The sequence below is a fragment of the Zea mays genome, chromosome 3, assembly GCF_902167145.1.
Source record: "Zea mays cultivar B73 chromosome 3, Zm-B73-REFERENCE-NAM-5.0, whole genome shotgun sequence".
In the NCBI taxonomy this organism is placed as follows: Eukaryota; Viridiplantae; Streptophyta; class Magnoliopsida; order Poales; family Poaceae; genus Zea; species Zea mays.
In genome coordinates, this window is record NC_050098.1 from 14,121,260 (window position 1) to 14,147,650 (window position 26,391).

Below are 26,391 nucleotides of genomic sequence, written 5' to 3' on the forward strand. Positions count from 1 at the left end.
TGTGGGATGGTTGGGGGTATTTATAGCCCCAACCACCAAAATGGCCATTGGGGATGGCTTCTGTCGACGGGCGCACCGGACAGTCCGGTGTGCCACTGGACACTGTCCGGTGCACCAGCCACGTCACCCAACTGTTAGGGTTCGACCGTTGGAGCTCTGACTTGTGGGGCCACCGGACAGTCCGGTGGTGCACCGGACAGGTCCTGTAGACTGTCCGGTGCGCCTTCTGGCGCCTGCTCTGACTTCTCCGCGCGCAGGCGCACAATGTAGCGCATTTAATGCCTTCTGCAGACGACCGTTTGCGTGAAGTAGTCGTTGCTCCGTTGGCACACCGGACAGTCCGGTGAATTATAGCGGAGCGGCCTCCCAAAATCCCGAAGCTGGCAAGTTCAGCGTCGATCTCCCTGGTGCATCGGACACTGTCCGGTGGCACACCGGACAGTCCAGTGCGCCAGACCAGGGCTGCCTTCGGTATACTTTGCTCCTTTTATTTGAACCCTTTCTTTTGACTTGTATTGGTTTGTTGTGAACCTTTGGCACCTGTAGAACATAATTTTTAGAGCAAACTAGTTAGTCCAAAAATTTATGAAAAGGTCTGACCCTATTTCCCTTTCAAAAACTGACAGGATGGGTGTTTCTACCATCAACGGGCAAAAATTACCTCCTAAACTAAAAATTCCCTGTGCTGCTGGGATTTTTTCCCATGGAGTTGAAGATGAATTTACGAGGTTCTGTCATTATCTTGTAGTATCATTTTTCCTAAAATTGTAATTATTTTATTTTATTGCTTTCATATTACAGGTGAGAAGAACTGCCTGCAAATCATTAGGAGCGCTAGCAAAGTTTTCTACTCAGTACACAGAGAAGGCCTTGGACTTGTTGATGGACATGATGAATGATGATACAGAAGCAGTTAGGCTGCATGCTCTAGAAGCACTATTTCGTATGGCAACATATGGATGTTTGAGTGTGCAGGAGAAGCACATGCATATGGTATTAACTATGAACATACTCCGTTCACAAATGCATGACTGGTAGGTACAGTCAATAATTTCTATTGCGTAATTTATGATCTCCATATTTTAGTTAATAACATGGTCTTTATTTTTCCCATTTCAGTTACCGGGAAAGCTCTAGCTGAACCACAGTAGGAAAGTATATTTTTCAATTGAATGGAGAGCTGGATGTTGACCCAGATGATTTTAGCTTGGAGAAATATTTATCTGCAAAAACTCTTGTTTCTTCAAGGTCCTTCCAGATAGATAACTATCATGGATCTGGAATGGTTCCATTGGCTGACTAAGTTTCTTGCTGATTCTGTAATTAGATACTTTATTTACCTGGTTATATCGGAAATGATACATCAGTTCAGCATGTATTTCGGCAACTATTTCTGTGTAGTATTAATCTAGGTGGCTGAAGTGGCTGCATGGCTGTGTGTAATACAACAAATACCAGTAGAGTAGTGTCATGTATGCATCTGTGGATGTATTATGCATTTTTTGTAGAAAAACTATACTTTTAATCGAGCGAGAACATAGTACCATGCTTTTATTGTTCTCCTGCTCTTACATGACATTGTGTTACACAGTGATACAAATAACTTTCTTTTGGGGCAGTGTAGCCACAAATGCCTTTATCCCCTTCCATTCCGATTTTTTTGTTGAATTCAGGTTCCTGATGATGTTCTAATCTACAGATGTGTTAGAAGACGACCAGATCCTGTGTGACTGGCAAGATTTACCATTTAAAAACTATGCCCCCCCCCCCCCCCGCGGAAAATGATGTTAATGTCCACCCAGTAACTTTTTGTTTTGTTTCCTATCATCTGAAGATCAAAGATCCTAAGAAATAGTTTCTGGTTTATGGGTCTAGCAGAGCCAGAAGTGAGCACCTACAACCCTTTTAAGTTAAGCAACACAAGTTGAATTCATTGGAGCATGTGGTTTGTTACCAAGATCCATTGTATATACATATGACTTATCAATGATTTTCAGGTTGTTGTAACTATCCAGTATCATAAAACTGACCTGTTACCTAGGGGGAAACACTGCATGAGTGTTGTTGGTATCCTTGTCTGGTGAGCGAAAATCTCTCTTATCTTTTGTTTCTCTTCTTCATTTGATTCAGTCCAGTCATTTCCTTAAATTATTTATAGATATGAGGTGGAAGGGGTGATTCTATTGCAGGAGGAGGAGGGAGTGATTCTCCTGGAGGTGGAGGAGGATGAAGTGGTGATCGACTTCAAGCCAACTCCAAGTGCCATGTCGACCTCTGCCTCCGCTCCCTGCACACATCCCTCCCAATCGTCTTCAAGGTCCAAACCTCCTCCCCGTTCAAGTTCCTCGTCAGCACGTTGTGCGGTGCCATGTTGCCGCTTTCCTCGGTGTCCATATGCGTGGTGCGAGGCATCCCGCTTCATCTCTAATCACCTTTATGTGCACATCATCCATATGTGACCCCCTTCTCCATATAATTTCAACAAATTTTACTCTTTTGGGCTCTGTGTAATTTTATTGGTAAAATCTCTACTACTTATTAACACTGCAAAGTTAACCTGTCATTCCATGTTATATATATATTTTTATTGGTATTATATGATCCCGTTGCAACGCACGGGCACTCACCTAGTAAATTCAAAAGACAACAAAAAAAATCTTCAACCCATGCACCCATCTTCAAACCGAGAATCTTCTTTGCCCCAAACTTCGCCAGACTTTATAGGACTCTTTCATCGTCGACCACAATTGTATCCACATAAACATTGCCCTTGTCCTCTAAAAAATCTACATGCCTTCGTGCTCTATAAAATCTACATATTCCTCTCATCGATCATCAAAGCATCAGCTTAAGTTTCCAGTACCAGAACAATGGCACCCAACTTCATGCCTAAAAGCCTAAGCTTGGACCACATGCCTGCCCCCATTCACCCAGTGGTGCATCAACGCCATATCCCTTTGCATTTGCACCACACCATCAGCATCGGCATTCTCACAACCAACAATGAATCTCTCGATTGTAAAAAAACCCTCCCATCCTAGCCTTCTTATGTTACCTTCTGAAAGTCGCCTGGAGGAGGGTGAATAGGCGAAACCAGAAAATACATAAACTTTTAACACATGCTTCACCCGAGGTTAGCGTTAGAATCGGAGTGCGGAAGAGTAGTTCTTCTTGCTACGAGTTGCTCAATCAATGCAGATAACTTTGGAAGCCAACTCAAAACAATTGCAAGCAAGACAACTAGAGAGGGGAGACGGAAGAAGAAAATCTCAAAGATTGAGATCAATGCAAATACATGGACGATTTGTTTCCCGAGGTTCAACTCCAAAGAGTTTACGTCCCCGTTGAGGACTCCATAAAGGATGAGTCTCTTTCAACCCTTTCCCTCTCTTACATGGTCATGAAGACCCGATGAGTGTTTCTCACTATCATGGGGACACCAAGTCCCGCAAGGACCTCCACACAAAATATTCTAAGTCTCTTGCCTCGCTTTACAATCAAGAGAATGAGGAAGGGAGTGAAGTGAAAATCTCGAATCAAGGACACAAGAACTCACAACTCTCTTTTGCTCAAGCCACTAAGTCTCTCAAATGCAAAACAGATCAAACGTGACACAGAATTAGCTTTGAATGCCTAGAGAAGTTGTACTTAATGTGTAGTAGGTTAGAGCAAATCTTGTGTCTTCAATATGCTGGTTGGGGGTATTTATAGTCTCTAACCACCAAATGAACTGTTGGAAAATTCTGCACAAAAGTGGTCTAACAATGGTGCACCTGACCGTGAACACTGGCTTTGCAGGTTACTATTCCGATGGTGTTAGCCGACCATTGGAACATGTCAGACGGTCCAGTGCGCCAGCTCAGAGAAGTCCTGATTTACATGCTCTCTGTGTAGATGGTCTGGTGCGCCACCGGACGGTCCGGTGAGCCAGCCAGTAGCCCATTTTTCTTTGCTTTGTGCAAATCTTTTATGAAGCCTTTTGACCGACTTTGAAGATATTTCTATGACTTAGACAAACACTTGCAATGACAATCCAACTAGTCTAAGTTACATTTCTTGGACTTTTTCTTCTCTCTTTCTCATAAAGCTGTTTTTGCTCTAACTAGCTCCAAATGAGTGTTTTTTGTAAATTTGAGTCATCCAACCTCCTTAGATGTATCAAATATGTTCCTAGGGGTGTATTTAACTTAAGTACTTAACCAAAGTGTGAAACTTGATATTCTTCATATTTTCCAAGTTTTACCCCTTTGTGGTTGGATTTGAGCTGTTTTGACTTAGAATTGAGTTGAGTGGACTTTTGCACATGTAAATCAAAGACTATGCAAACTAGTTAGTCCATAAGGTCGTGATAGTCATAAAGCACCAAAAATAATTAGAGAAAATGGTTAAATCCATTTCCCTTTCACCTTCTCCATATTTGCAAAGTGTAGTATGCGGGTATCCCTATGGACGTCAAAGCCTGTCCACTTTAAAACAAAGACACAAAAAATTCTAGACGAACAAGATATGATACAGGTCTTCGTCGCCATTGTCAACTTAGTGCTGACGTATTATCCAGACAAGAAATCGTCATTTTAGTTTCTTGAGATACAACCTCATGCCAACTTCAAGGATGTGTTATGGTTTTCTTGTCCCTGGCCTTTCAGGTGTGCATCTAAAAAGCTCCTCATGATCTCCGTCAAGGATCACTAAGAACCCAGTTTACTGGTTCAAAGTGCAGAGATGCTGCAAAGAACACTGTAAAGATCGTTGCGGCAATCCTTGAGAACCAATGGATACAGATGATGAATCTTGCAGTAACTAACTGAATTAGTTGAACTGAGATCCTCAAACCATTCATACGGGGCACCATTACCAATGTTCTCATATGCCTCTCAGCAAGCTGGCTCTGGAAGGTGGAGCTATACTGCCCCGTCATAGCCATGGGCATCGAGGAACTTGCAGAAGTATCACAGGATGAGCAAGTTGAATGTGTGATTCAACTAGCCTACAGAACATCAAGAAAGGATAGCTGGATTAATGTCGAGGTGAAAGTCGAAAACATAAGGTCAGTTATTTCAACATATAAGAACCAATTTTTCATATTACATGAACTAGAATCAAGTTCCATCTTGAAGTAGAAATAACTTGGTTTTTTAGCACAATGGCCAAAGAATGGTTTTATTTTAGTGGTAACCTGTAAGGAAATGTACTTATATTTTAAACTAGAGATTTTCAAGAGGCAGGAAATGTACTTTTTTAATTCAAAAGCTTATATTTTAATATAAAAAAATAATCTGATTTGTTGTAGACCCGTTAATTTGAACTCGAACCTGTTAAGTGGCGTTTCCCGGCGAAAAATGACCGAAAACCAGTTGAGAAGCGGTTGTTTTCACCGAGAAAAACGGAAAACGGTATTTTAAATTTGAAAAATACAAACCACTCGGGATTAACGGTTTTTGGGCGGATTTCGTTCTCGCTGTTGAGCGAGAAATATGTTGAAAACGGGACGGTGAACCTTGCACGCAAGAGTATATTCGACGTAAATAAAATATATGTGATAGAAATATGCAACAACGTATAAAACAAAATCGCATATCCATTAGCAAGCAGAATTTGGTGTGGATGTATGTCAAAGCTATTTTTCTTTGTCCTTGATACTATATATATACTGTATTCGTTTTGTTTGTTTTTACCAAAACCATGGATATTCCGAGACATTGAAACTCACAGGCATCGAAATCTGAAACACCCCACAGTTAAATGCTAAAACTAACCGGAGAAAAAAAAACGGAGTAACGCGCTGGATTATTATTACCATGCAGTTTCTTCAAGGTTTCAATTCTAGCAAACGGTCAGATATCATATCTCCATAAATACCAGGGGGTGGGTGGGTGTTGCTGTGATGAACAAACGAACCAATCTAGAGAAAAAGAAAGAAAAGAAAGGAGGAGGGAGAGATCAGGGCATAGTGAAAAAGAAAAATGGCAACAATTGCTGTTCCTCGAGTTGTCCCTTCTCCTGCTGAAGATGCCGCGGCTCTCTTGAAGGCGTTCCAGGGTAAGGTCATTGTTGCTCCGCCTGATCTCTCTGACACGAGCGTAAAACGCTCAAACATTGGCCTCATCTTTCATTATTAGCTAGCTAGGTTATGTTTACGTAAACATATTCTTTTTCTTAAATAAACGGACAGACAGGGGAGCTGAAAAGCTGCATGCACGCATTCAAAACTGCAATATTGTGCTCCTTTGCACAGCCTCCATCCCCGGTGGAAGGAACAAAACAATACATTAGAAATGACCGACTTGCGAGCTGTTTTTCACTGTGGTTCATTATATTCAGGATGGGGCACCGACGAGCAGGCGGTGATAGGCATCCTAGCCCACCGCGACGCGACGCAGAGGGAGCAGATCGCGCTGGAATACGAGCACAAGTACGGCGAGAGCCTAGTCCAGCGCCTCCAGTCCGAGCTCACCGGCGATTTTGAGGTTCCGATCACCGTGCTTTCATCATCTGGTATAATTAGTTTTTTTTTTTTGACATCGCCTGAGCTGACGAATTTGAGGGTGCAGAGAGCAGTGTACCACTGGATGCTGGGCCCCGCCGAGAGGCAGGCGGTGATGGCGAACGCCGCGACGGAGTGCCTCCAGGAGGAGTGCGCGGTGATCGTGGAGATCGCGTGCGCCAACTCGTCCGCCGAGCTCGTGGCCGTCAAGAAGGCCTACCATGCCCTGTACAGGCGCTCCCTGGAGGAAGACGTCGCCGCTCGTGCCACGGCCGGCAACCTTCGCAGCGTACGCCTGCCTGCGTTTGCGTTGCTTATTTCCCCCGGCCGGCCCTATAGGTTGGCATATATGCATGCATGAATCATGATCCATGCATCCTCCAGCTCCTGCTCGCCCTGGTGAGCACGTACAGGTACGACGGCGCCGACAGCGTGGACATGGAGCTAGCGCGGTCGGAGGCGAAGGCCGTGCACGAGGCCGTGAGGGACGGCGGCGGCGCGGGGGGCCACGAGGAGCTCATCCGGGTCGTGGGCACCCGGAGCAAGGCGCAGCTCAGGGCCACGTTCGGCTGCTTCAAGGACGAGCACCGCCGCAGCGTCGCCAAGGCGCTGCCGCGCGGCACCGACCCCACGGGGTACCTGCGCGCGCTGCGGGCGGCGGTGAGGTGCGTCGCAGATCCCAGCAAGTACTTCGCCAAGGTGAGCGAGAGAGGAGAGGCGATCGATATGAATGTGATCATCGAATCGTCCTTGTTGATGAACTCAACTGTAACTGTGATTGCCATTGCCATTGTAATGTGTTATATTGTCGCCTGGAAATATTGATTCTGAGCTAGATCGATTAAGCAGGTGCTGAGGAGCGCGACGCGCGAGTCCGCAGGGACCGACGAGGATAGCCTGGCCAGGGTGGTGCTGCTGCACGCGGAGAAGGACGACATGGGGGCCATCTGCGCCGCGTTCCTCAAGAGGGCCTCCTGCACCTTGGAACAGGCCGTCGCCAAGGAAACCTCGGGCGACTACAGGAGCTTCCTGCTGGCTCTTCTTGGGAGCTAAACAAACAATACACACACGTACACACATATTACTCCTACTATATAATAAGCTAGCTCTTGTCATTTCATCTTGCACCGACTGCATGTAATAAGCTCTTGTCGGGATCTAGCCTACAGTGACTTTTTTAATAATGGGAAAAGACATGTCATTGTTGAGTGTAAACCATGCTGCATTGGTACATCAAAGAAAGTCACCGTCTGCTTTTGGTCGTCATTCCGCTGCAACAGAACCCAAAGTCCAAACCAATAACGCGTCTCTCTGAATAGTACAGGTAAACAAGATTTTTTTTTTGCTTAATTACATCTGTCAAAAACTTAATTCGTTCTGACTGATCAAGTGATCATATTGCTCAACACGGAGCTCTCTGAATAGTTTAATGCTGGACCCCGTCTGCATACCTCGCCCATTTGGACAAACCAAACACATCAGTTGGTGCCCTGGTGGTATAATGTTAAAAGTGAATTGAAATGCATGCCAAATAAACTTACTAGCATAGTTCCAATAAAAAAATATTGTATGGTTTATGTGAACATAAAAACCGTACTTCCTCCAGTCCAAAATTTTTACCTTTAAACATAGGTTCCATATTAGAACTAGTAATCTCCTATTTCCTTTCTATCATTCCCCGGCGACTCAAATGAATTACAACATTTGTCATATATATAATATAATTGAAGAGCAACAGGTTCGTTCGATTGAAATTCTTAATTGTGGCGCATTGTTCAAATGATATGCGTTTTAAGATGACATGACAAAAAAGAGAACATTTTGTGGCACACGCTTTTACCTAGCCCACTGTTTTGTTTGTCGCAAGATACAATTTGCTTCTCAAAGTTCGAAATCGTTTATTTTGTTAATCACATCATATTACACACGGGAAGAAAAACTAATATCACTGTAGGACGGACGGATTGTATCTAAATTGCAAAAAAATCCGTGGCCCCATTAAGACACTAGCCCTGCCGCAAGCCAGCTGAGCAAGAGCAAAACAAAGCATCCCTAATGACCAAGGATTCAATGAAGTTTACCGATAAACACCGTATATTAAAATCAATGAATATAAATAGGTTACCATTTTGATCTCTGGGTCACGCAAGATACATCTCTAAAAGTGGACAGGGCAAGGGCAACAAAGGAAAACATGTAATAGAAAACAAAATTAAGTTACACATGCTCCGTAACAATCTGAGACTAATCAACGATTTTCCAGAGTCAAGTATATATCTTCATGCAGTAAGATGCTAAATGTATGGCTTTGGACATTCTAGTTGGGCAAGCAGCCAAGCACCTTCATTGATCATGAGCTGCCGTGGCAGCAACTGTATTATTTTAGCCAATGGTTTTGATGAAAGCATCGACATAAAATTCTTTTCTCATGCATTATATCTGCATAACGTAGAGGATAACATCAGTAAATCATGGAGTACTGGACCTCAAATCAGGCATTATCATCCACCATGGAATTTGATGTTTCAACTAGATTTTTACTGCTGGTGCCACACACCAACTAGAAAAATTGCTAAAACCAGAACCGGCTGGTGCCTGCAGGCTGCACAATTCTGGCAAAGACAAGATAAGACTTACCCTGAACATTTCGCTGAAAAGTCCTTCTAAAGGGTTCTGGCGCTGTATATTGTAAAATTTTGCAGCTATTTCGTCCAGTAACTGCAAGATGCAACCACGCAATCTCATAAGCTGCCAAAGTTTGCAATTTTTCTAGTTTTGACATGATACTATGATAGCAAGCTAACTTTAAAAGATTCCTACAGGATCTAAAATAATCCTCTAGGCACATTATTACTAACATTTTTTTGCAGTTTTTTAACTGTTATTCTGGTTCCTGTGAAACTCATGGCTACAGTTGTAAAAGATGCCATGTGATGCTAAACAGATATTCTTAACGAGAAATAAAATATTTGAGAAACAGCACTACCTCCTGAAACACAGCGTCACGATCTGTGCTTGTCTTATACTTCTGTCGAAGTGTCCTAAAAAGAGGATAAGCATCTCTCTCAAGCCTGTAAACAGTGTCACATGTTACAAATGCTAGAGTGCTGAAAACAAAACAAAAAAAAGCCATGACATACATCAATAACAAAAGTTGAAACAACATGAAATGCTCCAATAAGATTATTTCAAACATAAGGTGGCATCAATATGTTCAAAGTGCAGGACCAGTTTGTCATAAAGAAAATACCTAGCGAATCTCTTAACAGTGCAGATTTTGCATATAGGGAAATGAGCGTCCCCATTGGTGAATTTTTTTTTTCTTGAGCGTGCAGGAGAGCTGCGCATCATTATATTAAGAAGAAAAAGAAGGTCCAAAGTAGACCAAATACAAGAACAAAGAGGAACACCAAACGGTGGCCAAAAAAACAGTAAATAAACTACACAACAAAGGAACTCCCCACTAAATCGCAGGAATGGGAGCCGTTAGGAGAGAGACTCTTGGACCCTGCCATCTCCCACAGCTCCAATTCCTTCTCAACTTTCCTAATGGCCGAAGCAACATCAGAGATGAGCATCTCAAAAACGCAGCCGTTCCTGTGGTTCCAAAGTGTCCAGAACCCCAGGATGATAAGGGAATTAAGCCATTTTGCAGCAATGCCCTGCAACTGATCAAAGGCCTTCTTCCACCAATCCATAGTGCTCCTATCGCCAGGCTGAGTGAGGCCCTGCAGGTTGACCTGCCCGAGCCATCTGTACCAGAATTGTCTAGAAAAAACACACCCCACCAGCAAGTGATCAATATCTTCAAATTCTTGATCACAAATAGGGCAACATTCAGGGTGTGGGATGTTAAGGCCCATTAGGCCCAGGCCTACTGCCTATATATATAACCTATAGTCCTTAGGGACTAATTATCAATTGTGAACCCCAAGGTTAGTAACATGGTAACATAGGAGGTTACGATTAGGGTTTACCTAATTTTCTAGCCGCCGTTGCGGTCATCCCATCCCAGCCGCCGCCGGCGTCGCGGCCGTCCCAACCCTAGCCGCCGTCGCAGCCCTCATCTGCTCCGCCCTCTTGCGCTAGCCGTCGTCGCGGCCCTCATCTGCTTCGCCCTCCTGCGCCGTCGCGGACGCGCGCCTCCTCCTGCGTCGTCGCGGACGCGGACTCATGCGTCGTCATCTGTCTGCGAACTGCTGCGCTCGCGCCTGCGCCGTCGCGGCACCTGCTCCGCCCTCCTTCGCCGTCATCTGTCCGCGAGCGGACGCGGACAGCTGCACTCGCGCCAGTGCTCCATCTCGCCACGTGCGCCAGTGCTCCATTGGCCTGCTCGGTGTTGTCGGCCCTGCCTCCATCAGATCTGCTCCACCGTGCTTCTGCCTTCTACAGCCCAAACCAGATCTGCTGCCCGGTGTTGTTGCTCCGTTGGCCATCCGTTTGATCTGCTCCGTCGTGCTCCTGTCTTCTGCAGCCCCGGCCAGATCTGCACCCGCTAAGTTTTTTTGGTACCATCAAGCTAGTCTTTTTCAGATAGTGTTTTATTGCTCTTCAATATGTCGGCCAACGCTATTGCTGTCAATATTGTGCTTGATGGGCAGAACTACCCAGAATGGGCTTTTTGTGTTAAGACTGCATTAAGGGGTCACGGTTTATTATTTCATTTAACTGATGATTCTCCAGTTCTAACAGCTGATAGAAGCAATGCTGCTGCAATCAAGACTTGGCAGATCAATGATGGCAAGGTAATGGCTGCAATGGTCAATAGCCCTAAACCAACTATGATTATGAGTCTGTCCAAATTCACAACTGCTAAGGCCATCTAGTCACATATGAAGGATCGATTTGTTCAGGATAGCGGTGCTCTTTTACATACCCTTATACAGCAGATTCATGTCATTGAGCAACATGACATGACCATTGATGAATATTATTCCGCCTTTGATCGTCTTATGAGTGCATTGACCTCCATGGTGCCTGCTTGTACAATTGTGCCTTGCCCAGCCCATAAGTTCATTGAGAAGTTCTTTACCTACAGATTTGTTATGGGAGTTCGACCTGAATTTGATTCTCTTCGTGCAAGGCTGCTTCACAGTTCGGATACCCTAACCATGGCTCAAGCATTGTCTGAATTGCTTGCTGAAGAGACTCGTCTGAAGTTTATGTCTTCTATTACTGGTCTGAGTTCTCACAGTGTGTTGGCTGCTGCTCAGAAGTCCAGGAATAAGGATCTCTAGCTAGATAGGGGCGACCAGCCGGCCTATTTATGTAATCAATGGATGAGAAATAAAGCAGGCAAGAATTAGAAGGGAGAAACCCACCTCTTGCTCGGCCGTGGGCAGAGGTCCCCGGTCGGTGTTCCTGCCCATCGATACCCCTCTTCAATCCCTCACCGATCTAGCAACCATAACACTCGGCCTCTGGATCTTGTGGAACCATCGAAATGCCTGTGTCTTTGACGGTCTTTCTCCTTGTCTAAATGTAGCCATCAAGAGGACTGAGGAGGAGAGGGATCTGTGGGTGTTAGGAGGGGCTAAAAACTTAGATCTCCTAACAGCCCCAATCATAGGCCTTTAGATCAGAGTAGTTCCTGGGTTTTTTCCTTATGGATGTCTTTTTGTTTCTTTGTTTTCGGCCGCCGTAAAGGGGGCTTTTGTGTCTCCCTGTACTGATCCGTTTTGGATCTTTTTCCCTCTCTTCTTAATGAAATCATGCGCATGTCTCTTGCGCGTTCGAGAGAAAAAAATCCTAACTGGTCATTTTGAGAAAGTTGAGTGTATTGATCTTTTCTACACCAATCTCTTGGGTACCAGCGATAACAGGGTGAGAACTATTAATCTGGAGACTTTGGGAATGCCTTCTTATGATCTGTCTGAGTTGGAAGCCCCTTTCTCTGAGCAGGAAGTTTGGGAGGTCATCAAACAACTTCCTTCAGATAAGGCACCTAGGCCTGACGGCTTCACTTGGAAGTTCTACAAGGCATGCTGGGACATAATCAAACCTGATGTCATGGCTGCCATTTCACTTGGAAGAAAGTTTGACAATTTTGGTCGTCTAAACTCAGCCTATATCACTTTGATTCCTAAAATGGATGGGGCTGAAAATGTTAAAGATTTCAGGCCCATTAGCTTGTTCCACAGTTTTGGTAAATTAGTCACCAAAATCCTAGCATCTAGACTGTCCAAGAGGCTTCATGGGATGATATCACCTAATCAGAGTGCTTTTATAAAAGGAAGGTTCATCCAAGACAACTTTATGCTTGTTCAACAAACCACAAGACTTCTTTATCAACAGAACAAGGCATGTCTGTTGCTAAAACTTGACATTACCAAAGCTTTTGATTTTGTATCCTGGCCCTTCTTGATTGAAGTAATGCAGCAGAAATCTCATTAGTGGTCTGTTAGCCACCTCCTCTACTCAGGTTCTGTTGAATGGCTTTCCAGAATGCCGATTTTTGGGCACTATAAGCGAGTGTGGAAAACTTGGGCGCCACCAAAATGTCGATTTTTCATTTGGCTTGTTGCTCAAAACAGATGTTGGACAGCAGATAGACTCGCCAAGAGAGGATTAAATCGTCCGAACAATTGCCCCTTATGTGACCAAGATGCTGAATCTACAAACCATCTGCTAGTCCCATGCGTCTTTGCCAGGGTTTTCTGGTATAAGGCGCTTAGAAAGTTCGGTATGCATTCCTTAGCTCCTCAGCCAGCTGTTACCTCCTTTTTAGATTGGTGGGAAAATGCCTCAGAAATAGCTACTGGGCTCTCCAAAAAGGGTCTCAATTCCCTTATCATCTTGGGAGCTTGGTTGATCTGGCTTCATCGCGATAGATGCATTTTTGAAAATGGGTCTCCTTGCTTGTCTTTAATCCTCAAGCAGTTTGAAGACGAGAGTAGGTGGATGGCTGCTGGTGCCAAAGGATTATCTTACCTGGCAGCCCCTCTCCCTGCTATTTGAGGGTTGGAGGCATCTTTGTCTCGCCTGGTTGATGGTTGTGTTCCTACGGACCAGTTTATGTATGCTTGTTTTGCCTCCGTAAGGAGTTCTTAGTTTTTGTGTTTATTTTCTTTTGTAATTTTCTTTTGTATTTTCTGGTCTTCTAATGACCATGTACCCTCTCTTCTTAAGTTATAAAATGGTGCAATCCTCCTGCGCACTCGAGAAAAAAATGGCTTTCCAGGATGTCATATTCTACATAAGAGAGGACTTTGTCAGGGAGATCCTCTTTCACCCATGTTGTTTATTTTAGTAATGGATGTCCTTGGTTCCTTGTTTTCAAAGGCTGAAGAAGAGGGGCTGCTGCAACAACTTTCATGCAGGAGGAAACTTCACAGGGTCTCCATGTATGCAGACGATGTTGCTCTCTTATTGCATCCATCTCCAGCTGATACGGCCCTTTCTCTTGATAATTTAAAACTGTTCGAGGATGCATCTGGATTGCACAATAATGCACAGAAGTTAAATGTCTATCCTATAAGATGTTCTGAACAAGAATTGGCAGATGCACAGAACATGCTTCCAGGTGGTCTTTCTGATTTCCCTTGCATATATTTGGGGCTGCCTTTATCCTTGCATAAGTTGTCCAAACAGCAGTTCCAACCAATTGTTGAGAAGATTGCTGATCAGCTCCCCAATTGGAAGGCAGATCTAATGACTAGAGCTGGGAGGAGAGCGCAGGTTCAGCATGTTCTCACAAGTATGATGGTGTACCTTGCCATGGTAGTTGCTATTCCAAAATGGGGTCTAGATGCTATTGATAAAATACGCATGGGTTTTCTTTGGAGGGTCCGGAAGAAAGCAAGAGGAGGTCACTGCCTTGTGGCCTGGGGAAGAGTTTGTCGTCCACTGCAGCTTGGTGGCCTTGGCATATCTAGTTTTCTAGAACTATGTTGGGGCCCTTGGAATAAGATGGCTCTGGTTGCAAAAGACAGATCCCATACGCCCATGGTCTAATCTCCCCATAAAAGTTCCTGGAAAAGCTAGAGCTTTCTTTACAGAGGTGGTCCTTGCTGAGGTGGGAGATGGCACAAATACAAAGTTTTGGAAGGATAAGTCTGCTTATGAATGCTCCTACTAGCACCTATTCAACAAAGTCTGCTTACGAATGGTTCTTTGTAGGGTGTGTGGCTTTCCCTCATCACAAGAGAATTTGGAAAACTTGGGCCTTGCCAAAATGTCGTTTCTTTGTAGGGTGTGTGGCTTTCCCTCATCACAAGAGTCTGGACAGCAGATAGGCTTGCTAAAAGAGGGCTAAATCATCCTGAGAAGTGCCCCCTTTGTGATCAAGAGGATGAAACTATTGATCACCTCCTTGTTACCTGTTCTTTCTCCAGTGAATTCTGGTATTTGCTGCTATGGAAATTTGGTCTGCATTCTTTGGCTCCTCAACCGGATGTTGGTTCATATCTAGACTGGTGGGAAGCGGTGGGGATATTGTTAATGGACTCACCAAAAAAGGACTTGATTCCCTTATCATCCTGGGAGCCTGGATCTTGTGGAAACATAGAAACAAATGCGTCTTTGATGGCTGCAGCCCTAGTGTTATCATGAGTCTTAGAGTTGTGGATGAGGAAAGGAAAAAATGGGAGATTGCTGGTGCCAAGGGTCTTTCCCACTTGGCAGCACCATTAGCTGAGAATCAAGAAGGGCCTTTTGGTTTCCTTTGATTGTTGCCGTTTTTTATGGATTCATTTATGTATACTTGCTACTGGCCTCCGTAAGGAGGCCTCTTGTATTGGTATTTTAAGACCACCCTCTTTTTCTGCTTAAATATATAATGGGGCACGGTTCTCCTGCGCGTTCGAGAGAGAAAAAGATACCGCCGTTCAAATATAACCCCTGTGATACTATTATATGTTTGAGAAAGCAAAGCATGATGCGGTAGCAGATCATTAAACAAACCTAAAGGTTTGATCTAAACCCAAAAAAAAACATTAACCAAAGCTCACCATGAAGTTGACAAGACAGAAGGGAAACTATTCTAATACTAAAAGAAAAGAAAGAGAAGCTGCACCTGTCCAATTGGCCTATTAACTTCCTTTACAGCCTTGTACACATCAAAATAAAAGCAGAATTTGCCTTTGATCATAACTATTCACAAAAAAGTGTATATTATATCCAAAGTTCTTAATTAGGTCTTTTTATAAAAAAAGAGACCAGGACATCAAAGTATCAGTTGAATTATTATTAATTGTTTTAAATCAACTAATCAAGAGCAAGACATGAATCTTTGGTCAAAAGACAAAATTAGGCAATCTATTTGCAGTTGACAATTCAAAACTATTCGTGCAAAATTGCAACACTTGCCCTGCAACAATTTGTCCAGTCTGAAAGAGAGATCATTCGTATGTTGATAAAAGATCCGGAAAGAATAACATAAACTTACGTTGGTAAAAGATACATGATGAACTGAATCAAATCTGTTTTCGGAAAATCCGAGTTAACAGATTTTAGTTGTTCCTTCATCTCATCCATAAGTAAATTTGCATCTCTCAGGTTCCCTTGAGATAGATACCTTAAGGAATTAATATTATGTTAGGAAACAGAATATCTCTACCCAACGATAATATATACTCGAATCCCACCAATGAAACTGTCTAGTTTACCTTGAAGTATGCTACTCTCTGCATTCGGTACAGGCCAAAGGGAATTCGTGGATCACATGTCAGGATATTTAATTGAGTCGATCTAACCTAGGTAGTGTTGCTGACCATGTACAAATAATTAAAAAAAAATCAAGCAACCTAGGAAGAACTAGGTGTCATTGTAAATATAAAAAATAAGCAACCAAATTCAAGTTGGAGAGGACCCGAGTACTAGGAGTGCACACCGACAACTCCCACCAAATGAACTAGATTCAGTTTCTATTTATGGTCTAGCTAACCTCTACCCAATATCGCAAATATAACAGAAATCAGACCTTTCATGCAATGCAATGCAATACACTGAAGATCTGCACTCATACATGGAAAGAATATCCTCCCAAAACCCCAAGAAAAGATTATGAAAGGATGTTTTACATTAGGACCCCACGTGCAATTGCAGTATCATCTTCACCAGGGTAACACTGCATATCACAACAAAAAGGATTAGAGCATCACTCTATGTAAACTTATTTGTTAAGACCAAAACCGCTACCTTGCTCATAAAGTTCACCAGCATAGAAGCAAACTTTTTTGGATCATTTCCACGAACAAAATGACTTGAAACTTTAGTCATGTCCTGCAGTCCAGGTACTAAACATTAAACCTTGGGGCGAAATCACAAAAGCGCTAAACTAGTAACAACAGTAGCGACTCATAAAAAAACTGCAGCTTCAACATAGAAGACATCCACATTCTTATGAGCCAATGAATTATAGCAAGTTACCGTCTCTGGAGATTCTGAATATATGTATTCTGCTAACATAACGTGCAGTTCAGGAGAACCATTTCTTGATGTTCCAAACTCAGCAGACCACCTCAAAACATAAATGACAAATTATTAGTGTCGTATGAAGACAGCACCTTGATAAGGGGGAGAACCATCACAATGTTCAGTAACAGAGTAAGCATGGAAACAGTATCGTAATTCGTATTGCAATGTCAAAACTACAATAATTTAGCATAAGCCACATTTCAATATTTCATCTTGAAAAAACAGCATGACCAACTCTAGAAACCACAACATTATGATCAAATATAGGAAGTCTCAATAAAAAATGTGAAATCAGAGCAATATTATGGAAAATTATCATTAGCTTTTGACTTAACCAATTTGATAGTTCTGGTTTCACATATGGAATGAGAGTGAATGAGTCAGAACCATGCATGACCCTATCACTATAATCTCAATAACTCATTGATGTTATCAGCTAGGTTATGCACATAACAAGTTTGGAAACAAATTGATGCTTTAATGGCAAAATTTGTCTATTGCTACTTGCATTTGATAAAATTAGTAACCCTACCTGATGGCAGCTTTCAGGAATGATGAACAACTCTCTGCGCGCACTTTGGCAGCAGAAATAGCTTCAGACAATTTATGTCCCTCATCATCATAGTCCTCTCCAAGGAAATGTGGAACGGTTATCCTTGGGAATGCCTCATATATCTTTCTGATACGATCTAATGTTACACAATATAGTTACTATCACAAAAATGTGATATCTATCAACTGAACTTATTGCATGCGTCAATTTACTAAAAGGGGATTGTTTTATTCAGTTCGTGCAGAACCATAGGGGGATCAATAAGACTTTCTGTATGTAAAGATAGAAAAGAAAAAAGAGAATTAAATATGCTAAAATCATATTTGGCACTAGGGGTCACCGCTTTCAACAATATTTTAGGCTCTTCATATTTTGCAGGACAGACAAGATAGGAGTAACTAAAAAATGATATACTGTGCAAATGGATTGGCTAGATAATTGAAGGGAATTCAAACTGAAACAATAGGAAATATTTGGATGATCAGTAGAAGAAACTTATGCACTGTGTTGCTTTATAAAAGAAAAAACCTGACCAAAAAATTGTTCACTATATGGAAACTCTCCTGTGATGAGGATGTCAACAAAGAGGACAGCAAGTTCACCACCACAGGTAACCTGGAATTGTTGATAATAATAATAATAATAATATAAACATATCAGAATGTTTAACCAGTAAGGAAAAATAGAAGGATTTCAAGTACATGCTACTGCAATGTGGCTTCTACCATGGATTGGATCCAAATGCAATTCAGGTTGGCACAAGTACATAAATAGATAACAGCAAAACTACTGTGCTACCATTTGTCCAGAAAATCCAAAGCACCTGCTATAGGCCAGCAAGGTAGCCTGCTAACATAACATCTGTTTCCGATTAAAGAGCGAAATGAAATGCATATTTGTAGTGTTTTATAAATTATCTCAGGAGTGCAAAAAAAGAAGGAAAAATAAAACAGGAAACATTAGTGGTTTGCTGCAGAGGAAGCAACTGCATGCATAAAACTCTAGCTTAAGCTGTTTTTTCCTTTTTTTTGGTTCTGCAGCAACTATTTTTTTTAAAAAAAGTTAACAAAAATGCGTATCTGGCTAATTCCTAAAAAATATTACGAAAACTCATAATGAGATTGAATCAATGAATATTCTTAGTATAAATTGATGGATGAGATCAGCTGCTAACAACATTTATTAACTTCCGCTTGCAAGAAAGTAACCTGTCCATGCTTCAATTGTACCAAAGCGCCTGATTGAAGGATGTCCAAGGCTTCTGAATACTTATGGACAGCAATATACCTATTTAAGACGTGTCAAAACAAGTTAAGATTGTTATGAATTATACTATATTTAATATAAGGACACTAGACCTGAATATAAACACCGATACAAGATAAAGACCATGCAGAACAAGGACTCCATATATGAGACCGAATACAATAAGGACACGTGCATAGACATCTAACAAGGGCTCTATATATGAAATTAAATACAACAATGACATGCATAGGCATCTGTTATGCCCCCCCCCCTCAAACTCAAGGTGGGTCAAACATTGAGTTTAGAGAGATAAAACCTATATTAAGCTCTGTTATGCGCCTTTGTGAAGAAATCAGCCATATGAAGCTCTAAAGACACATAGCGAAGATCAATCATATCATCCTAAACATCAACACCTATATGCTTAGTAAGATCATGCTTGACCGGATCACGAGCAATACTAATAGCACATGTACTATCAGACAAAAGAGTAGTCGATGTACAAATAAAAACACCAAAATCCTCAAAGCGCTGAAACCAAGCATACAGATCACGCCGACGTAGGAGTAGCAGGCAGTTAGGCGTGACTAGAAAGTAGGAGATTTGTTTAGATAAGAGGATAAGTAGCAGGAGTTTATTAGGGAGATAAGTATTAGAGGATAAATAGGAGGAGTTTGTTAGGGGGGGCTGGCTATATAAGGCGGGCGGCTGATTCAATAAAGCAATCAAGAATTACTTATCCCCTTCGCCATCGAGTTATCGGGCAAAAACCCCGACACCCTTACCCGTCGTGACTACGAGCTGCGTAGTCGGGGCCCTGCTGTCCTGGCACCGACGCCCTTGACAACCTGGTATCGTGATCCAGCCGATCCTATGCAACAACTACACCAAGACCACACACTGATTCTGATCCTAAGCAACAACTACACCAAGACCACACACTGATTCCGATCCAGCCTCAACATTTATACAAGATAGAGTTGAGACTGCAGGGGTGTTACTCCTATTTAAGGTTAGGTTAGGGTTTTCCTGTATTTACCTAATTACCCCTATTGTAATGGCTTGGCCCACCTAACTCCTCTACCATATACTCCTAACCTTGAATTAGGGTTAGAATTTTACATATTCCAACTATCTCCACCATGTAATAAGAAACTTTTAAATATACTGAAACATAAGGCTGTTGAAATTGTGCAATTGTTATTGAGATCAATACATAGTACCTTGCGCTGGTTGACTTGTACATTTGTTGAGCTTCATAGAAATTTCCTCCATCAACCATACTCTCAAGCCTTTCAATTGTCTGAGACACATAACTCATAATTATGAATTGGTTGAGTAAAATTCTACAGGACTTGTGCCTAATACAACTTAATGCTGCCAAGGAAGCAGAAGCTCGCATAACAGCTAATGCTCAAAGGGTGAAGTGAAATACTTTAGAACAGATTGGGCAAGGTTTTGTTGCTAAATCCATTCACTTTCCAACCTAGGGCTCATTAGACGAAACACACAAGCCACCTGGTGGTAGGGCAAGCACTCGTCATATTTTTACATCATTGAATAGTTTTTTTTTTCAAAATGCTTCTACCCTCTTAATGGATAATGACTGCTATCATTGAATTATCTTTCAGAATGATTGTACCCTCTTTATGCATAATGACTGTTTTCTGTGGCTATAAAAAATTCACAAGAAAAAACCGGAAAAATATTAAAGGCACTTTCAGAGTTTATAGTGGAAATTGTATATAAGAACTGTGGTTTCGTTCGAGTAAATGGCGCCAAGCTTGGGGAAGAGAAATCATGAATTATGGTTGTTAGGTTGCTATGATATGGTAACTCTGGTGGTAAAAGCATCAACGTTAGGATCTTCTTATTATGCAGGACTACTCGTTGCTTTCTTTTTAAATGGAAACGAGAAAAAGTGTACAGTAACCCTTGTGCAGACGACCGGGCAAAACTCAACAACCCATTATTGAATATATGTCCTCTCGAACGCTTGCCGGCGTCGCCATGCATTGGAGGTCTTCAGCAACCCTAGTTCCAACAAATTGGCCATGAGAGGCGATGCCCGGGGACGCAGACGTTGGTTCCCCGAGATCCAACTCGCCCATCGCTCGCCCGCCCGAGAGGCACAGACGCTCCCACTAATGCGGGCGCGCTCACCTCACCCGCGAGACCCGAGGGAGGGAAGTGGTGAACGGGTAGAGGGGATCCCTCACCTTCCCGGGAGGAGGTAGGTCGCGGCGCGACCTCATGCTACCTCTCATGCTCAAAGACCGCGACATGACTCCCCGACGGTCTAGCCCCGGCGTCGGCGCCGGCGTAGGCAGAGGAGAGAGGGCAGCGGTGATGGGTGATCGGAGTCGCAGCGTCAGTTAAGGAATCGCCTCTTGACGGGCGGTGATCGTGCTTGCGCGAATCTTAAAGCGATCGTCAGGGTCTGTTTGGAAGTGGGCGGCCAGATCTAGGGCTTTAAAAAAACTCGTGGTTCGGCTCGCTCGACTCATTCCCGTATCGTTGAAAATGAGTGACGAGCTGACCTAACAACTTAACTCAGTTCTTAACAGGTCAAACTCGAGCTGGCTCATGAGTTACTCCTGAGCCAAATAAATTGTACACAAGCCCACACCGTTGATCGGCCCACTCCTTAGTCCGGCCATATCATAGCAACCTAACGTTGATGCTTTTACCACCAGAGTTACAATCTTAAAGCGATCCCCACTCCTTAGTCCGGCCATGCACCGTTGATCGGCCCAACCCCATATCGAGCAGTCCACAAGCCCACAACTCACACAACACATAAGACACGACCCCTGGCCTTTGTAGCATGGGGCTCGGTGCTGCTTGTCGTGTTGCGCCCTGCCAACGGTCTGTACACGCAGGCCTAGTCCGATAGGTCATGAGTGCGCTGCAGAGCGGGGGTGCATGGGCCATAAATGTTCCGCAATCCGAGGGGTTTGCAGGACATGAGTGGGAGGCTGAAAGAGAAATGTGCCTTTGGTCAATTTCTATTATGTTTTGGTGATTAATTGTTCAACACATTTAAATAAGCTCTCATGTGCTAAATAAATAGAGAAGTGATAATTGAAAGTCGCCTAGAGGGGGGTGAATAGACGGAATCTGAAAATTATAAACTTAAGCACAACTACAAGCCGAAGTTAGCGTTAGAATTATAAACGAGTCCGAAAGAGAGGGTGAAAACAAATCACAAACAAATGAAGAATGTGACGTGATGATTTGTTTTACCGAGGTTCGGTTCTTACAAACCTACTCCCCGTTTATGTGGTTACAAAGACCAGGTCTTTTTCAACTCTTTCCCTCTCTCAAACGGTCACATAGACCGAATGAGCTTCTCTTCTCAATCAATCGGGACACAGTGTAACACCCCAGGTGTTACTCAGGGTGTCCACCCCCAGGGTTACTGAAAGGGAAATGTGCCCTTGGGCCATTTCTAAGTATTTTGGTGATTGAGTGCAAACACAAGTGTTTAAATGTGAACTTATGCACATGGTTGAACAAAGTGCAAATCACAAGTAAAGGTATGTTTCTAAGTCTTAGTACATTGGTTTTGTGTACTAATATATTTGTCTAAGTGTTAGAAACAGAGAGAAGAAGAAAAGGAGAATATTGGCTGTGTACAGCCAACAGGCTGTTTCGGTCTGGGGCACCGGACTGTCCGGTGGTGCACCGGACAGTGTCCGGTGCGCCAGGCTGCCTCGACCTGAAGACGCCGCTCTCGGGAATTTGCCGACGGCGTACGGCTAAAATTCACCGGACTGTCCGGTGTGCACCGGACTGTCCGGTGAGCCAACGGTCGGCCGAGCCAACGGTCGGCCGCGTAATCTGCGCGCGACACGTGGTCTGGCCAACGGTCGGAAGGAGGCACCGGACTGTCCGGTGCGCCAGATCTGCAACGGTCGGCAACGGTCGGCTGCGCCTGTTAAGGAAAGGAATCGGGCACCGGACAGTGTCCGGTGTGCACCGGACTGTCCGGTGCGCCCGACGACAGAAGGCAAGGATGGCCTTCCAGATTTGTCCTCAACGGCTCCTAGCTGCCTTGGGGCTATAAAAGGGACCCCTAGGCGCATGGAGGAGGACACCAAGCATTCCCTGAGCACTCTTGATCACTCACACATCAATCTTGCACACTTGTTCGACATTCTAGTGATTTGAGCTCCGTTCTAGTGTGCTAGTCTTTCGAGCTCAAGTCTGGGTCTTGTGTGTGCGTATTTGCTGTGATCTTTGTGTCGTGTGTGAGTTGCTAATCCCCCCTTTGATCCGTGATTCTTTGTGAACATCTTTTGTAAGGGCGAGAGGCTCCAAGCTGTGGAGATTCCTCGCAAACGGGATTGAGAAAAGAAAAGCAAGAACACCGTGGTATTCAAGTTGATCATTGGATCACTTGAGAGGAGTTGAGTGCAACTCTCGTCCGTTGGGACGCCACAACGTGGAGTAGGCAAGTTTTGTACTTGGCCGAACCACGGGATAACCACTGTGTCATCTCTGTGATTGAATTCTTGTGGTTATTGTGTTTTGACTTCCTTCTAGCCACTTGGCATAAACTGTGCTAACACTTAACCAAAGTTTTGTGGCTATAAGTTAAAGTTTTACAGGATCACCTATTCACCCCCCCCCCCCCTCTAGGTGCTCTCAATTGGTATCGGAGCCATTCTCTTCAAGAAAGGGACTAACCGCCCGAAGAGATGGATCCTAAGGGGAAGGGAATCGTGATCAACGATAAGGAGAAGGAGTCCTTCGTCAACGAGCCCAAAGATGACAAGCCTAACGACTCTGGCTCGGGTCATAGACGGAAGGAAGGGAAGAAGAAGAAGACAAGGCGCATCAAGGAGATCGTCTACTACGACGACAGTGATGAGTCTACTTCTTCCCAAAAGGACGACGACCACAACGACTACGAACAAAGGAAACCGGTTAATTCTAACTTTTCCTTTGACTACTCTCGTATTCCGCAAAGTTCAAATTCACATTTGCTTTCCATTCCACTCGGCAAGCCCCCACACTTTGATGGAGAGGACTACGGATTTTGGAGCCACAAAATGCGTAGTCACCTATTCTCTCTCCATCCTAGTATATGGGAGATTGTAGATAGTGGAATGCACTTTAATAGTTCGGATAGTCCTATATTCATTAATGAGCAAATCCATAAGAATGCACAAGCTACTACTGTTCTTCTAGCTTCATTGTGCAGGGATGAATATAACAAAGTGAGTGGCTTGGATAACGCCAAGCAAATCTGGGATACCCTCAAGATCTCTCATGAGGGAAATGACGCTACCTTGCTCACAAAAATGGAGTTGGTGGAGGGCGAGCTTGGACGGTTCGCGATGATAAGGGGCGAGGAGCCAACTCAAACATACAACCGGCTCAAGACCCTTATCAACAAAATAAGGAGCTACGGAAGCACGCGATGGACGGACCACGACGTCGTCCGACTAATGCTAAGGTCCTTTACCGTTCTTGATCCTCATTTGGTGAATAATATTCGTGAGAATCCCAGGTACACCAAAATGTCGCCCGAAGAAGTCTTAGGAAAATTCGTCAGCGGGCGAATGATGATCAAGGAGGCAAGATACGTGGACGACGCCTTGAATGGACCGATCAACGAAACACAACCTTTTGCTCTCAAAGCTACAAGAAGCAAGGAGGCGCTACCTAGCAAGGTGGCACAAATTGAGGCGGTCGGACTTAATGATGAAGAGATGGCTCTCATCATCAAACGTTTCAAGACGGTGCTAAAGGGTCACAAGGGGCAGCCAAGCAAGACCAAGACGAAGGGGAAGCGCTCATGCTTCAAGTGCGGTAAGATTGGTCATTTTATCGCTAACTGCCCTGATAATGATAGTGACCAGGAAAAGGAAAACAAGAGGGAAAAGAAGAAGCATTACAAGAAGGCAAAGGGCGAGGCACATCTAGGCAAGGAGTGGGACTCGGATTGCTCCTTTTCCGACTCCGACAATGAAGGACTCGCCGCCACCGCCTTCAACAAATCAACCCTCTTCCCCAACGAGCGTCACACATGCCTTATGGCAAGGGAGAAGAAGGTATGTACTCGCAACTCTACCTATGCTTCGTCAAGTGAGGACGAATCTAGTGATGAAGATGAAGTAGATTATTCATGTTTATTCAAGGGCTTAGATAGATCTAAGATAGACAAAATTAATGAATTAATTGATGCCTTGAATGAAAAGAATATACTTTTAGAAAAGCAAGAGGATTTGTTGTATGAAGAACATGATAAGTTTGTAGAGGCTCAAAAATCCCTTGCATTAGAAATTAAAAGGAATGAAATGCTTGCTTGTGAAGTGTCAACATGCCATGATTCTATTTCTAACTTAAAGAGCATAAACGATGATTTAAATGCTAAACTAGTAGAAGCAAATAAATCCAACTCTTGTGTTGAATATGTTGAAATTTGCACTAGGTGTAAGGATATTGATATTAATGCTTGTAGCGAACACTTAGTTTCTATTTCAAAATTGAATGATGAATTAGCTAGTCTTAATGCTCAACTTAAGACTAGCAAGAGTAATTTTGAGAAACTAAAATTTGCTAGGGATGCCTACACGGTTGGTAGACACCCCTCAATTAAGGATGGGCTTGGCTTCAAGAGGGAAGCCAAGAACTTAACAAGCCATAAGGCTCCCATCTCCGCCAAGGAGAAAGGGAAGGCTCCTATGGCAAGCAGCACTAAAAGGAATCATGCTTTTATATATCATGATAGGAGACAAACTAGAAATGCTTATAGGAGTTATAATGCTTATGATGATTTTAACTCACATGCCATGTTTGCTTCTAGTTCTTCCTATATGCATGGTAGAAATATGTCTAGGAAAAATGCTATGCCTAGAAAGAATATTATTCATGCTCCTAGGAAAGTAGTGAATGAACCTTCTACAATTTATTGTGCTTTAAATGCTTCCTTTGTTATTTGTAGAAAGGATAAGAAAATTGTTGCTAGGAAGTTAGGGGCAAAATGCAAGGGAGACAAAACTTGCATTTGGGTCCCTAAGGATATTTGCACTAACCTTGTAGGACCCAACATGAGTTGGGTACCTAAGTCCCAAGCCTAAATTTGCCTTGCAGGTTTATGCATCCGGGGGTTCAAGCTGGATTATTGATAGCGGATGCACAAACCATATGACGGGGGAGAAGAAGATGTTCACCTCCTACGTCAAGAATAAAGATTCCCAAGATTCAATCATATTCGGTGATGGGAATCAAGGCAAGGTAAAAGGGTTAGGTAAAATTGCAATTTCTAATGAGCACTCTATCTCTAATGTGTTTTTAGTAGAGTCTCTAGGATATAATTTACTATCTGTTAGTCAATTATGCAATATGGGATATAACTGTCTATTTACAAATGTAGATGTGTCTGTCTTTAGAAGAAGTGATGGTTCACTAGCTTTTAAGGGTGTATTAGACGGCAAACTGTATTTAGTTGATTTTGCAAAAGAAGAAGCCGGTCTAGATGCATGCTTAATAGCTAAGACTAGCATGGGCTGGTTGTGGCATCGCCGCTTAGCACATGTGGGGATGAAGAACCTTCACAAGCTTCTTAAGGGAGAACACGTGATAGGTTTGACTAACGTGCAATTCGAAAAAGATAGACCTTGTGCAGCTTGTCAAGCAGGTAAACAAGTAGGAGGAGCACATCACAGCAAGAATGTGA

At 43.3% G+C, this 26,391-nt stretch overlaps 2 protein-coding genes and 1 pseudogene across 4 annotated transcripts; 2 read left to right on the top strand and 1 right to left on the bottom strand.

The window, feature by feature from the left end:
- Window positions 1-888: 888 nt before the first annotated feature.
- Window positions 889-5,120, top strand: LOC103651767 (uncharacterized; annotated as a pseudogene).
- A 791-nt stretch (window positions 5,121-5,911) lies between these two features.
- On the top strand, window positions 5,912-8,464 carry LOC103649719 (annexin-like protein RJ4). The gene is made up of 5 exons (XM_008675454.3): window positions 5,912-6,039; window positions 6,322-6,467; window positions 6,552-6,773; window positions 6,869-7,183; window positions 7,334-8,464. The coding sequence occupies exons 1-5, from the start codon at window positions 5,964-5,966 to the stop codon at window positions 7,535-7,537; spliced, it is 963 nt and encodes a 320-aa protein (XP_008673676.1). The 5' UTR covers window positions 5,912-5,963; the 3' UTR covers window positions 7,538-8,464.
- A 90-nt stretch (window positions 8,465-8,554) lies between these two features.
- LOC100276450 (uncharacterized) lies at window positions 8,555-21,149 on the bottom strand. 3 transcript variants are annotated; one of them, XM_020549622.3, is made up of 13 exons: window positions 20,921-21,149; window positions 19,925-20,004; window positions 18,662-18,740; window positions 17,987-18,068; window positions 17,433-17,589; window positions 16,853-16,943; window positions 16,622-16,705; window positions 16,504-16,550; window positions 15,870-15,998; window positions 9,735-9,824; window positions 9,471-9,555; window positions 9,122-9,202; window positions 8,561-8,923 (listed from the first exon to the last, which is right to left on the bottom strand). In XM_020549622.3, exons 1-13 carry the CDS (start codon window positions 20,984-20,986, stop codon window positions 8,918-8,920), a joined length of 1,077 nt encoding a protein of 358 aa, XP_020405211.1. In that variant the 5' UTR covers window positions 20,987-21,149; the 3' UTR covers window positions 8,561-8,917. The 3 variants fall into 3 exon arrangements, with proteins under 3 accessions (NP_001143710.2, XP_020405211.1, XP_020405212.1); NM_001150238.2 differs by lacking the exon at window positions 9,735-9,824 and having other exon boundaries at window positions 8,555-8,923; window positions 20,921-21,088; XM_020549623.3 differs by lacking the exons at window positions 8,561-8,923; window positions 9,122-9,202; window positions 9,471-9,555; window positions 9,735-9,824 and adding an exon at window positions 12,268-15,574.
- Between the last annotated feature and the right edge of the window lie 5,242 nt (window positions 21,150-26,391).

What these genes read in the sequence shown, in the direction of transcription:
- LOC100276450 (XM_020549622.3), bottom strand. Translation starts at nt 20,986, where the DNA reads ATGTCGCGGTCTTTGAGCATGAGAGGTAGCATGAGGTCGCGCCGCGAC. An exon ending in TGGTGAACTTTATGAGCAAG is followed by an intron (nt 16,551 to 16,621) that starts GTAGCGGTTTTG and finishes TGTGATATGCAG; the next exon opens with TGTTACCCTGGTGAAGATGA. An exon ending in ATTGCACGTGGGGTCCTAAT is followed by an intron (nt 15,999 to 16,503) that starts GTAAAACATCCT and finishes TAATTCCTTAAG; the next exon opens with GTATCTATCTCAAGGGAACC.
- LOC103649719 (XM_008675454.3), top strand. Translation starts at nt 5,964, where the DNA reads ATGGCAACAATTGCTGTTCCTCGAGTTGTCCCTTCTCCTGCTGAAGAT. An exon ending in AGCTCACCGGCGATTTTGAG is followed by an intron (nt 6,468 to 6,551) that starts GTTCCGATCACC and finishes TTGAGGGTGCAG; the next exon opens with AGAGCAGTGTACCACTGGAT. An exon ending in CGGCCGGCAACCTTCGCAGC is followed by an intron (nt 6,774 to 6,868) that starts GTACGCCTGCCT and finishes TGCATCCTCCAG; the next exon opens with CTCCTGCTCGCCCTGGTGAG.